Raw genomic sequence first — 14,747 nt, 5'->3', positions numbered from 1 at the left:
ACACACACACACAGGATGACATGATGCTGGAGAGGAAACGGGGACCAGACGGCTAGACGGATGACCCACACTCTTCCCTCTCTCTCCCCCTCCCTCTCTCCCTCTCCCCCTCCCCCTCCCTTTCTCTCCTTCCCTCTCCTTCCCTCTCTCTCCCCCTCCCTCTCTCTCCCCCCTCCCTCTCTCTCCTTCCCTCTCTCTCTCCCCCCCTACCTCTCTCTCTCTCCCCCTCCCTCTCTCCTTCCCTCTCTCTCTCCCCCCTACCTCTCTCTCTCCCCCTCCTTCTCTCCTTCCCTCTCTCTCTCTCTCTCTCCCCCTCCACCCCTCTCCCTCTCTCTCCCTCCTCTGAGGAATGAGGTCATGGGAGCTGGCAGGGAATGAGTGGCACTGTAGGGTCACACACAAAAACACACACACAGGCAGGCAGGTGGGATTGCAACGCTATTGAATGGAAGGTTCTGGTAAAGTGACATCACTTGTCACAATTTTGGCTAGAGTCAATATTGGTGTGTGTGTGTGCATGTATACAGTGTGTGTATGCGAGTGTAGGTGTGAGTGAATATGTGAGTGAATGAGTGTGTCTGTGTGTGTGTCCAGACCTCCAGATGGCTCCACTACATCCCAGGCTCCGCCCACTAGCACATGTGGGCGGAGCCGAAATTTATGGAATGGCATCACAGGGGCATAGACCTCTGACCTTTGTCACGGTAACCGTTGCATGGAAACCTTTCCTATGGGGCGGCAATATAGAGTCACCATCTGCTGTTTACTCTCTTCCCCTCTCCATCCCTCCCTCTTTCTCTCTCTCTCCCCCCTCTCCATCCCTCCCTCTCTCTCTTAACCTCTTCATCCCTCCCTCTCTCCTTTTCTCCATCCATGGTTCTACTCTCACCCTCTCTCTGACCATCCCTCCTACTTTCTCTCCATCCCTCCCTCTCTCTCTCTTAACCTCTTCATCCCTCCCTCTCTCCTTTTCTCCATCCATGGTTCTACTCTCACCCTCTCTCTCTCTCTCCATCCCTCCCTCTCTCTCTCCATCTACATTTACATTTACATTTAGTCATTTAGCAGACGCTCTTATCCAGAGCGACTTACAGTAAGTACAGGGACATTCCCCCGAGGCAAGTTGGGTGAAGTGCCTTGCCCAAGGACACAACGTCAGTTGGCATGACCGGGAATCGAACTGGCAACCTTCGGATTACTAGTCCGACTCCCTCACCGCTCAGCCACCTGACTCCCCATCTATCTTTCTACTCTTACGAGGGTGGAGGGTCTTGGGCTGAGTTGAATGGGTTCTTAGGGGCTGAATGGGTTCTTAGGGGCTGGATTTGAAATGGATGTAACATTTTACTCACTCATTTTCACTTACTCACGTGCCTGATAAAGACCAGGGATGCTACGAGGCAGTCTAAACAAAGTCTCACTGAAGGATAAGTCCTTAAAAGGTGTGTGTGTGTGTTACAGTGCAGACTATACACTGTCTGTTCGTCTAAACAGCCCCATGTCTACCTAGCAGAGAAAACTGCCCGGTTTAAGAACCAGACTAGACTAGTCTAGACCAGACCAGAGAGAGAGGGAGAAGGGGGTGGGGGGGTGAACAAGAGAGAGGGAGGGAGATAAAGAGAGGGAGAGAGAGGTAAACAGAGGGAGATAAAGAGAGGGAGAGAGAGGTAAAGAGAGGGAGAGGGAGGTAAAGGGACATAAAGGGAGAAAGTCTCTAATGTAGAAAGCTGATCCTCTGATCTCATCAAGCAGGGTTACCAACGGCAACCAGGATGAGCAGCTGACAGACACGCCCACTCCCTCCTACCTTAGAACTTTCCCCACACACACACACGTTCTCTCACACACACTCTTTCACACACATACACACACACTCTCTCAAACACATACACACTCTCACACATTCACAAACACATACACTCTTACACACATACACTCTCTCACACACTCACAAACACTCTCTCACACACTCACAAACACTGTCTCTTGACACTCACACAAACACACACACACTCTCACAAACATGGTGATGGGAGGCCGTTACCTGCTAGCTGCTATAACAACCTCATCTCCACCCAGGTTAGGGTCAGGGGTCAGACAGGTATGAGCCTGTAACAGACGGAGAGGACAGAGGGATTGAGTTGTCATGACAACCACAAAATAGAAAACTAGGAGAAAGGAGAGGAGTCCAGTTGTCTGAAATCATTCTTCATTGGTGAAGGAAGACCTCTGATGTGAGTGTATATGTATGTGGTTGTGTGTGAAGGGAATTAGCAGGGTAATCCCACTGGGATTAGAGAGATCTGGGCCAGTGGCTCAATCTCACCCTGTTCTGTCTCCACACAGTCCTCCACTCTGGAGAGAGAGTGTGTGTGTGAGTGAAAGAGAGAGAGTGTGTGAGTGAAAGAGAGAGAGAGGTGTGTGTGTGTGTCTTCTCCAGTTTCCCTGACCCCTCCTAAATCTCTGACTAATTCAGGGCTTAGCTCAAATTCAGCCTGATTATTCACCTGGTCCAGACCCTACCTCCCCACCTGGTCCAGACCCTACCTCTCCCTACCTCCCCACCTGGTCCAGACCCTACCTCTCCCTACCTCCCCACCTGGTCCAGACCCTACCTCCCCACCTGGTCCAGACCCTACCTCCCCCTACCTCCCCACCTGGTCCAGACCCTACCTCTCCCTACCTCCCCACCTGGTCCAAACCCTACCTCTCCCTACCTCCCCACCTGGTCCAGACCCTACCTCCCCACCTGGTCCAGACCCTACCTCCCCCTACCTCCCCACCTGGTCCAGACCCTACCTCCCCACCTAGTCCTTTAAAGGTCATCTATGTGTTTTAACAGGAGAGAAAGGGACAGAGAGAGAGAGACAGAAAGAAAGAAAGAGAGAGAGACCGAAAGAGAGACACAGAAAAAGAGAGAGATTGTGGGGAGCGTCAGGAGACAGATAAATGACCCCCTGTCACCATTAAGATCCATCCCTCCTCCTCATTGCTTCTTCCATTCACACTCTGCCTCCCCTCTGGCCTGGACTGTTCATCACACACACACGCAACTCCATACCCCCTTTACTGGAATTGTTAGTTACCCAAATTAAGGGGAGCTATATGTGACACCTGGACCCTCCCAAAGGACTCCCAAATATCTCCCCCCCTCCCACACACACACACACAGAACCCAGCTGCTCTCTGCCTCTATGAACAATGACAGCCAGCTGTACCACCGTCTACCCCAAACCAGGACTTCCCCTCCTCTCCTCCTCCCCCCTCCTCTCCTCTCCATCCCCCTCCTCTCCTCCTCTCCATCCCCCTCCTCTCATCCTCTCCATCCCCCTCCTCTCATCCTCTCTGCTCTCCATCCCCAACCTCCCCTCCCTTCTCCATCCCTCTCCTCCTTTCCCCCTCCCCTCCTCCCTTCCCCTCCTCTCCATCCCCCTCCTCTGCTCTGCATCCCCCTCCTCTCCTCCTCTCCTTCTCTCCTCTCCACCTCCCCTCCACCTCCACTCCATCCCCCCTCTCTTCCTCTCCTCTCCATCCACCTCTCCTCTACTCAACACACACACCACCAAATACTATACCATACACATACATCACCCTATACTGTACCACACACACACATACATCACCCTATACTGTACCACACACACACATCACCCAATACTGTACCACACACACACACATCACCCAATATTGTACCACACACACACACACATCACCAAATACTGCAACACACACACCACCTTATACTGTACAACACACACACCACCCTATACTGACTGTGGACACCCACAGACTTCATGTACTGCGTGTACTTACTTATTTACTGTAAATAACTCTTCCCTCACACACACACACACACAGTTTGATCAAACTTCATCAAGTGTAAAACGTGACGACTGACTGACCATCTCTCCGGAGGTTTGTTCGTTAGAAAAGGCGTTAGAATAGAACACACGAAGGAGCAGTATGGTTGCTAAAGTGGATTCCCTTCTTAACCTGAACATAAATATTATAACAATTGGCTAAAAATCCAGAGAAATCAACTTTGTAGTCCGGTTTTACACGGCTGACCCGAGGATGTTAGCTAGTGGAGCTCCAACAGGTATGAAGTTAACGGAAAAACAACGAGAATTTCGCCGTTTTATGTTTGAGATGAGGGTTGAGAACAGACGGGTTCTTTTCACCTCGGCTGCCGTTACTGTAGCGTACTGTAAACATTACAGTACCTCTCACCGCGGAGACGTGGACTTGGCGAGACTGTCAAACGTCCAGGAAATGTCTCTCCCAACCGAAACTGGCGGACCCTTCCCCGGTAATTATCCGTATGCTCGCCAGAGGCTCCGGTAATCGGTAACAACGTAACAGTCCTCGAGAGCACGTTCAGTTCTTTGTTACTTTAGATCAGCTCGCGCAGCTGAGGCGATGTAGCCAGCCAGCTCGTGAGCTCAGCAGGGCGCACGCTGATTGGCGGAGTCAACTGTGAGAAAGAAGTCGAGACTGGGTACATTCGTTTTATTTCACAGCTTCGGCGTCAACAGCGTAGACTTAATCGAATCGACTACAAACGGTGCATGAGACCACAAACCCCGCCCAGGCGCCCCCGACGAATATAAACGAAAATGGAGCGACATTCAGCGATCATGCCTCCCCAAAACCTTTATCAAGGTTATACTCCCGTCCTAGTGCCGGCCCTGTTCATCCACACGCCAAAAAGGGTGAAATGAGACAGGTAAGGTAAATTAAATAACACGAGGTTACCGCGTTGAGAGGCGACCTGCGTGAATTGTGACAAATATCTTAATGGTGATTAAATTATTACTTTGAATATTCAAATCTTACCAGATCCTCTCACTTTGGAGGTGGCATTTGTTGATAAACTGAGTTTATAGAGTTCTGTTGATCATAGAAAACACGCTAGGCTATTGAAATCGTTATCTCTGGTAGTTTTGATTAGCGGTGTTGACTAGAAGAAAATATGAATCATTGGAAAACCTTGCCCCTCAATCGAGAACTTTTCTGTCGGCTCGTGGGAGCGACTCTGCCAACATCTACTGGTGGAATCGGTGCACAACAAGCTAGGATTGCCGCCAAATTAACCGTCCAAGTCAGCCTGTCCTCGTGCCCTATATTCATAAAATGTATTTTATTTACTGTCATGTAGGCTACAAATTAGTTGCGGGATTCAACCCGTGATAAAACAGCCAGAATAGGGTTAGAATACCACCAAACATTCACGTTACGTGTTAAAAGTTTTATTTACTTTTGTACAAAATACAAATAATGACAAAAAAGATTGCTCACAATAAACACACCTAGTTTGTAGTCATGTCTCACATCAAACAGACCAGAAACAAATAGGGTTATTTTAGACTTAAAGGCTCATGTGTTCCTCCAAATCACTGATATATGATCTATTGTTCAAGTTGTACAATTGTAGATCTATCACATGTTAAAGCCCCAAATGCAATTAATTAGACTACATCAGTGTTCATCAGTTGTCCAGGGTCTGTAAACATTCCGTTTTTGGCAGTGTGGATTTTCTCCCAGTCCAGATACCAGCGAACTACAAAGTGGGGTCAATATACATGTTAAATATACAATATACTGATTCTGATTCTAAACACGACACCGGGAAGCTTCCGAGTCTTTTCTAATCCAAGCAGTTTTGAATTCCAGAACGATCGGAGATCGTTTACGGTATACCGGACAGGAAATGTTAACCGCTGCCGTTTCAGGTTTCCCGCCTGTGAGGTCAGGCAGCAACCTGAAACGGCCAAGTTAGGTCTGGGGATGTTGGATATGAACATCTGCAGCGGCCGGGAACGAAGCTATACTTCTCAACTCCCAGTCCCAGCTCTTTGTGGCGTGTTGGCGAAATTGTAGCCTTCTGTCGCTACGGCAAGCTAGCTAACAACAGTACAGCTAGCTATAGCACATGTTAACTACAGCAGAGCTGCATGTAGCCAGCCGTTAATTTTCATTAAAGCTATGGGGCGTCCTATTTCACAGGACCGTGGCAAGTGAGCAAATTGAGATGGATTAACTAGCGTTATCCAGCGACGGTATGTGAAATGCTGAGGACTAGTAGGCCAATACCGCGAGGGGTGGGTCGCGGGTCCCGCGGTTTAGTGTTGATGGACCAGGTCAGCGCGACCAACAGCCTCGGATTCCGCTCACGCAGAACATAGCCGGGAATCGGTGTTCTGTCTATTTGTCCTACATGTCAGATTTTCCAACTGTAGCAAAACGAGTATTGGGCTAACTTGGTCAATCTGACAAAATTAGATGACAAGACATGGTTAAAATAATGTGACAGAATGAGATTTTAGGACACCGGATGTAGACAGTAAAATCAACTAAACTTCTTAGATGTCAATGACATACAAACGTGAAAGGATTTAAATGTTTGATTGAAGTCTTTTTTTAAAGCACCACAACCAACACTGATGTCAAATGAAAAAAAAATCCAAAACATAACATCACTAAAAATACACCCTGGTGAAAGAGTTTCAAAACATAAACAGTCATACAAATGTTGTAGTAATACATAGTATGATAATACATATCCTAAAGTTTACACACAATATTAAATGAAACTTATATACACAACTGCATTTCTTAAACACAATTAGAACTCTTTGAACTGTACAATATCTGCATTTGAGCAAAATATCGTTTTGCATTTACAGTAATACTCTTTAATATACAAGAATAAAAATGTCCACAGAACAATATATATAAGCTAAGCACAAGCCCAAGCCAGCCACACAGGAAGCCCCTGGGACAGGAGGGCGTGAGAGAATCCCTAAAGGGTTAGTGGTTAGAGGAACACTGGAGCACGCATGCACACACTCACACACGCAATCACACAGGCACACACACACACACTGTGGAGACAGGCTCCGTGGCTTCAACAGGTCACCTTCAAGTAGTTGTAGTGTTTGTTTCACGAGCAACGGTTGCCATAAAAACCACACAGTCACCGTGCAGTACTCCACCCTCACCACCAGATGTCAGACAACACAAACCAGAACTTTCCAAAAACACTGAAATAAAAGACAGGCAGACAGAGAGAAAGAGAGACTGTCTGTCTCCATAACAACCATCATTATTTAATACGTCCTTCTGCCATTGTCCTAAATGAGGCTATAGTAGCCACGCCTGTGATTTATGCTGCCCCCTAGTGGAGGGGGGGGGCACACTGCTCTCTCTGTCTCTCACTGTCTCCCATCCATCTCCTAGAGAGATGGAGAGAGAGAAAAATCCCCTCCATATCTCTTCCTCTCCATCTATCCCCCCCACAGACAGAGAGGAACCAACAAGTCATTTAAGGCCACTGCTGTTTTCTGTTCCAGTTGGATGGTTCTTTAGAAGACTGACCCTCCCTCCCTCCTTCTCATCCTCCTCTAGTCCTTCTCTCCAGAATGTAGCCCCAAGTAGGGGTCCTTATCAGGCAGATCAGGTTGGGGGGGGGGGTAAGAGGTATGTCTGGGTTACTCCTCATCATGATCCTCTACACTTTCCTTTGGTCTCAATCTTGGATGTCCCCCTGCTCGGGAAGTCATTTAGCCACTTCCTGCTTCCTCTCCAGACAGGAAGTGTGTGTCTAGTGGTGGAGTAGGTAGACGACCAGTTCGTAGGTGGCCATCATGATGGCGGTGTTGGGGATCTGGCGGACCAGGTGTGTGGTAAGGCCCCGGTACAGGGCCCGGTAGCCCTCCTCCCTGGGCACAGCCATCAGCGTCTGGAAGAACGAGCGGTACCGGCTGCCTTCTTCACGCAGACGGGTCCGGATCACCTCTGCAGGCACCAGGTACAACTGGTTAGAACCAGAAGTGTGTACGCCTGTGTGTGTGTCTGTCTGAGAGAGTGTGTGTGTGTGTATGTGAGAGCGTGTAGACACCAGTGTGTATGTATTGTGTGTGTGCGTACCGTGGGGGTAGGCGATAGAGGTGGCGCAGGTCTTGGATGTGGCAGCGGCCAGCATCATCCCCAGGAAGTCAGAGGCGTCCTTCACGGCCTCATCCTCGTCGTCCAGCGCCCCGCCCTGCACCCGGCGCTCCTGCAGGCGCCGCTTGATCCCCTCGTAGATCACAAAGTGCACCACCGTCTCCGAGATGCCGGCGTACGACGCAGACATTCCCCGGTAGAACCCCCGCACACCGTCCGAGCGGTACACACGCCGCACACACTCCAGGGTGTTCAGACGCCGCTCGTCCCTGTGCCTGGGGGAGAGAGGGAGATGAGGTCAGGACCAGACGAGAGAAGGGAGAGAGGAGATGAGAGGAGAGAAGAGATGAGGAGAGAAGAGGGGAGGAGAGATGAGAGGACAGAGAGGGGGGGGGGGGGCTTACCTGGCATCCAGCTGTAGGCGGGTCTTGATCAGCCAGATGGGATTGGTGGCCGTGATCGCTGTGAACCCTGGAAAATAGAGTTGACAGGGTCAGACAGGAAGCAGAAGTGACATGGCATGAAGCTGGATGTCTAGGCTGGACTGAGAGCAAACTGCCATCCAGAACCTTTGGGCACAACTGAAGAACCTATATTTCTATATAACCTTTAAACAGCTCAGGGAAAGAGAATTTGGATCAATAACCCCCAGGTTATTGATCCCCAGGATCCCCAGGATTCTATTCTGCTCTTGACGAAGGCGGTCGCATTTTTCTATCCTCCCCTCCCTGACCTTCCCTGCTTGGCTGTGTCTGTGTCTTGTCTTGTCTCAAGATACTCTCTCATCATCACTCTCCGAAACTAGAAGCATGGAATTAATTAGCTGGTCTCTTAATGCTATTGACACCATCTTCTCGAAGAGAAGCTCGGGTGCGGGGGAACCCAACTGTCCGGACGGGACGTTCGCAGCTGGCTACACGATGGACGCGTGGGAGAATTGGCGTGTCGTGTGTCTAGCGGCGCTTTCCGTGGAGGACGTTGAAGACATCTTCATATTCGGAACCATGATTACAGGCTTTCTGCTGTTTGGAATAGGCGCTGGCTTTGTATATCGTAAAATCAAGGAAACGGCTGCAGCCGTCAAAAGCCCCGTTAGGCTGCCCGATATGATTGATGCGTTGGGCAGAGTTGCTGGAGCTCAGTCTGTGAACTTACAACGCAGCATTGATTACAACAGGGATAAGTTTGCGGCTCTGCAGAGGAAGATGGAGGACTTGGAGACCTTCCTGAAGGGTGGACGCGGAAATTGAGTTGCGGCTACTCGTCAAAACAACTACCCCAATCTTATCCTCTTTCGGCCCCGTAACCAGCACAAGGCCTGGCCAAGGTCATTGCTGGAAAACAACTCCCCTGGAGAGCGCTGAAGCGAGACTATCTTGCTCCTCCCTTCCCCCCCCCCACCGACATCTGTGGTTTGGTCTCTTCCCGGGTCATGACCAAGGATGTCTCCTGGCCAACACAATCTGCATAGGGAGAATCGGACTGATTGTGGCCTAGGTCGAGGGCGCCAACCCAGACTTACTCACACATTAACTTTCACCTACTACAGATATCACCACCCCCCCACCCCCATCCAACGCCTTTGCCTGCTTTTCCCCAGGGTGGCTGGCGGTTCTGTGTCCAGCGCCTACATGGCTGCAGGTCCAGATGCTGCTTGGCTACCCCCCCCCCCCCCCCCCACTCGTTGCAAGTATCGTGTTTTTGTAAATGTTGTTGTGCTTATGTGCTGAGGTTTTTGTCTGTTCCCACACTGTACTCCTCTAGGAGCATTGTCTGGGTGTTGCCTTTTTCTCTCCTCCTCTCTCCTCATGTTATGCTGTAACTTTCTAGTGGCGCCGAAATTGGCTGCCTAGGTAGGCTCTCCTACCGAAGTAAATTCCTTGTCTGTGCAAACTTTCATGGCGAATAAAAACCCATTCTGATTCTGATTCTGATTCTGAGGTTCAAATACACCCCCTGTATTCCTCATTATTTCAGGTTAGAAAGAAGCATTTTTTTTTGTTCAAAAGAAAACTATTAAGAAGATTCTTTCTGGACTTTAAGGTTCTGAAGTCAAAGCTTTCATCAGTGTTCCTCCTCTGGGAGAGACAGACAGACTACTACAGTAAGTGTGTGTGTGTGTGTGTGTGAGAGACAGACTACTACAGTAAGTGTGTGTGTGAGAGAGAGAGACATACTACTACAGCAAGTGTGTGTGTGTGTGTGTGTGTGTGTGTGTGTGTGTGTGTGTGTGTGTGTGTGTGTGAGAGAGAGACAGACAGACTACTACAGTAAGTGTGTGTGTGTGAGAGAGAGACAGACTACTACAGTAAGTGTGTGTGTGTTTGTGTGTGTAAGAGAGAGACAGACTACTACAGTAAGTGTGTGTGTGTGTGTGAGAGAGACAGACAGACAGACTACAGCAATTGTGTCTCTAGGTGAAAGAGCAGCAGAAGTGTGTCAGATATCTCATATAAATGGAATGTTCCAGGCAGCAACAGCAGTTTTCCATCTCCTGAACAAAGAGCTGTCTGTCTGCCGGCCTGTCTGTCTGCCAGCCTGCCTGCAGTACTCTCAACCACTAACAGCTGTGAGTTACATCAAAACCATAATCAGAACATATCAAATACATTTACCATATAGTCTGTATATCATCATCATCCCACCACAGAGGGGAGGTGGGAGGGGCTACCTGAGGTCTCCGCCCACCCGCCAGGGTCACCCAATTGGCTGGCCAGAAAGCTAGGGCTCCTCCCCCTTATGTTAGCCACCCTGGGGCTGTCCACCACACACACACACACACACACTGTAGTCAGTGGTCTTTCAGACATACAGGTAGACAGACAAACAGGTGAGGGAGGGCGTTACCTGCCAGGCCAGCAGACAGCATGTGCACCTGGGTGGAGTCTGCTTCCAGCAGAGTGTTCAGCTGCTCCTTGGTGGAGGAGTAGGCAGCGAAGTAGATGGCTCTGAGGACACACACACAGTGTTTGAGTGCATTTGACTGTGAGTGTGTTAGTGTGTGTGTGGTGTGTGTGTATGCCTCGTAGTGTATCCTCTAAAACTAGGATCACAGTATCACAGCATTCAGTGAACATTTCCGTTAAAGGGCTTTAAGCCCAACAACCCCCCCCCCCCCTCCCTCTGGGGTGATTACCGTGTGTGTACAAGTACACATGCATGCATGTATCAGATTGTGTGCGTGTGTTTGAGAGATAATTTCTTTCCAAATGTTTCTATTATGTAATAGCTGAATCTCTGCTCTGATGATGTAAGTGTGTGTGTGTGTGCGCGTAACACGGCAGACAGAAGCGCCCAGACAGAGAGTGAGGGAGAGGGGGAAAAAGGGAGGTGGGGGAGAGAGAGAGAGGGGGGGGGGGGAGAGGGAGATGTAGCAGTAGAATAAACAGAAGCAGAGATGGAGGGAGCAGAGAAGAGAAAAAGATGACTCAGATGAGAGATCTGACCACAACAACCCCAGGCAAGCTGCTAACGACTCACACACACCAAAACAACAGAAGGGCCAATGGGTGACTGCAGCAGTCACATGATGCTGTTCCGGGAGTCAGGTGGCTGAGCGGTTAGGGAATCGGGCTAGTAATCTGAAGGTTGCCAGTTCGATTCCCGGCCGTGCTTAATGACATTGTGTCCTTGGACAAGGCACTTCACCCTACTTGCCTCGGGGGAATGTCCCTGTACTTACTGTAAGTCGCTCTGGATAAGAGCGTCTGCTAAATGACTAAATGTAAATGTGTTCCAAAGAGACACACAAGCACGGCAGCATTGAGTGTGGAGGGATACACACAGGAAGTGATGTCATACCTGGATGGCGCCACACCCACCAGATTGGGTCCTAGTCCTCTGAAGAGCGAGCGAGGCCCCTCCCTCTCCAAGATCAACCTGGGGGGAAGGGGGGTTACATATGGAAGGCAGAATTGCTCCAGTGGTTTACGTGCAATATGTGTGCACGGTACAGTATGTGTGCAAATATGGCCCTGGGGTTTATGTGTGTACCTGAGGCAGTGCAGCGGTCTGGGCAGGGGTGTGTGTGTACCTGAGGCAGTGCAGCGGTCTGGGCAGGGGTGTGTGTGTACCTGAGGCAGTGCAGCGGTCTGGGCAGGGGTGTGTGTGTACCTGAGGCAGTGCAGCGGTCCGGGCGGGGCCAGGCGGGCCAGGCTGGCCCCGTTAACGGAGCTGAGCGTCACCTGGGAGACGTAGAAGGTGACGGAGGAGGACTGCAGCCGCGTCTTCACCACCTCCAGAGGACACGTCAAGATGGCCCCTACCGTGCCCCCACACCTGCGGTCAAGGGACAGGGGTCAGGAGCACTGTACACTGCTTTACTGTTTTACTTTTTATTTGACATGCTGCTGCCTTGGGGGAGGGGGTTCAGAGGACAGCATGTGTGTTCCCTGGAGATCAGGAGGTGGCAGGGGGGGGTGGCAGGGGGTGGGTGGCAGGGGGGGGTGGTAGGGGGGGGGGTGGCAGGGGGGGGTGGCAGGGGGTGAGGGTGTAGCTTGGACAGGGACGATTGATGGATTAAATGAGTGTGTGTGAGTAAGTGTGTCTGCGTAAGTGTGTGTGTGTGTTAGCGACTAGCTGAAGCATGCTGCCACATTCCTCCAGCTCTCTCTCTCCCAGGCTGACTATATATATATATATGCTGCTTCTCCCTGACCCACATACACACGACCTTTAGCACACTTTCTGCTGCTGCTGACTGTTCGCTCTATATGTTCAAGGTGTGTGTGTTCAAGGTTTGTGTGTTTTTGGTTCAAGGGATTAAGTGTCTTTAACAGTTTTTTGCCTCAACCTGTTGATTAAAAAAAGGACTGCATTTATATAGCGCTTTTCTACCTTAGCGGCACTCAAAGCGCTTTACAATTTTTGCCTCTCATTCACCCATTCATACTCACACTCCGACAGCAGCGAGCTACCATGCAAGGCGCCGGCCTGCCCATCGGGAGCAACTTGGGGTTCAGAGTTTTGCTCAAGGATACTTTGGCACATGGCCTGAGAGGAGTCGGGGATCGAACTGCCAACCTTGCGATTAACAGACGACCCTCTCTACCCCCTGAGCCACAGCCGCCCCATTTAAATGCAGTCCATTAAAAAAAAAACGTTTTCCCCCTCTAGGTCAACTGTGTAGAGAAGATCTGGTTTCACACTGTATAACTTCAGACTGGATGAGAGAAAGAAGATTATGGAGGAACCCTATAGTGTTTAGTTAAAAAGACTCTTGCCCACTAACAGGGAACAGACAGATTCTAACAGCTGGGTCTAGAATTATCTGAAACTAGAATAGAAAACGGTGTAACACTGTAACAATGTTGCAGAGGAACCCACGTGTGTGGTTGCAACACAATAATTTCGGGTCCACTTACTAAACACAGCTGGCTGACTTGAAAGTTTAAATATATTGTGAGATTGTGAGTTTTTAACTGTTCAGTTAATGCTTGACCTTGGTTGAGTATTGGTGGGGTTTTATGTCTTGCTAGCCTGCTGATGTTTAGCCATCATTATCCCTGGCGGTGTTGTGGATTAGCTGACAACACGCTGTATCTCGTTGTAAATCATATTTAAAGTGAGTGGACAGCTCGCTTTGTTACAGCCAACGTTCGTCTGTCCAGCTCGTGGTCACACGGTAGCTCCAGGAGCTCCAACACCGACTTGTGCGTCATTCCGTCAGGGTTAGTTTGTTTCATACATAAACTCCTCACATATGTGACAGTAATCATGTGGCGCGATACAAATGTTAACATGACTAATCTAAATAGCTTTGTCTTTCGGATTTCTCTATTCCACGGGTTGTAACCCAATGCGTCGAGTAGCCTATAGGCTCGTCCGGTTCAACCATTATCAAGTCCTCTCTTTCGACACTACATATGCTACATGTTTGATGTCAGCAAGCATGACACACTCACCCTCCTGCAAATAAATGAACCAATGTATCCTTTTGGCTCATTCTCTCGCATTCTCCGCACCAGCTCTTCCCGGCGGGGTACGGGTGTCGGGGGAGAAGGGCGAAGGAGCAGCGGTCACCCTTGAAGACGCAACCGGCAAACGTCGATGGTTCTTGATCCCGGTCAGCCGCTGATGCGGGTTGTAGATGCGGTGCGGTACCGTTCAGCCGAACCACTAACGCTCACCCAGTCCCTTTCTCCCTCCAGCCAACTCCCAGCGGGAAAGAGTTTGGCCCAAAAACTGGTATTTAATCTGGAGTAAGAGAACGCCGTAAACTAAAGTTGATGTCTCAAATCCCGTGGTGCTAATCAACCGTTATTTATCGCAGGTCGTGCTCTGCTTTCCGATTATTCTCGGCGTTCACAGCTACAGAGTCGGACAGAAGGGGGAACGGCCGTAGTATTTACCCTACAATATAGGTCTGAACAACATGGACCACGATTGGCCAGTTTGCTGGTCTACGTCACTTGGGCCCGCCCAATCACGCACATCTCTCGTGCTCGGTCTCTGACCAAATCTGAACTAGACACATATAGATGTAGCTAACCTAACCCCGCCCGGTAGCGTTTGGCGGTGTCGTCTACGTAATGTAGAGTATTTAACGTCCAATATGAAATGAGCCGTGGAGCGCACGTGGAGGAGGGATGCTCGGTAATTTGGCAATATGCCCTCGACCTCATTCCTAATCTAGACGGAAGCGCTTGGCGCTGGGTGGTAATGTCATGCATGGACATAAGGTGGATGGCGATCTTAGTTGCATACATTCACGCACATAAAGTTAATTGTGCGGAACAACTGTTTAAATGTTTCAGTAACTGGGTTTTGTAGTGTGTATGTTTGTGCGTGTGTGTCTGGTA

The 14,747-nt window shown here is 49.7% G+C and overlaps 1 protein-coding gene across 1 annotated transcript; it reads right to left on the bottom strand.

The window, feature by feature from the left end:
• Positions 1-5,233: 5,233 nt before the first annotated feature.
• LOC136959436 (solute carrier family 25 member 36-A-like) lies at positions 5,234-14,258 on the bottom strand. The gene is made up of 7 exons (XM_067253766.1): positions 13,851-14,258; positions 12,061-12,225; positions 11,749-11,826; positions 10,795-10,895; positions 8,352-8,418; positions 7,930-8,222; positions 5,234-7,797 (listed from the first exon to the last, which is right to left on the bottom strand). Exons 1-7 carry the CDS (start codon positions 13,889-13,891, stop codon positions 7,604-7,606), a joined length of 939 nt encoding a protein of 312 aa, XP_067109867.1. The 5' UTR covers positions 13,892-14,258; the 3' UTR covers positions 5,234-7,603.
• Positions 14,259-14,747: the final 489 nt, after the last annotated feature.

Source organism: Osmerus mordax, chromosome 16 (assembly GCF_038355195.1).
Source record: "Osmerus mordax isolate fOsmMor3 chromosome 16, fOsmMor3.pri, whole genome shotgun sequence".
NCBI classification, from domain to species: Eukaryota; Metazoa; Chordata; class Actinopteri; order Osmeriformes; family Osmeridae; genus Osmerus; species Osmerus mordax.
This window is presented reverse-complemented; position numbering and strand designations above follow the sequence as displayed.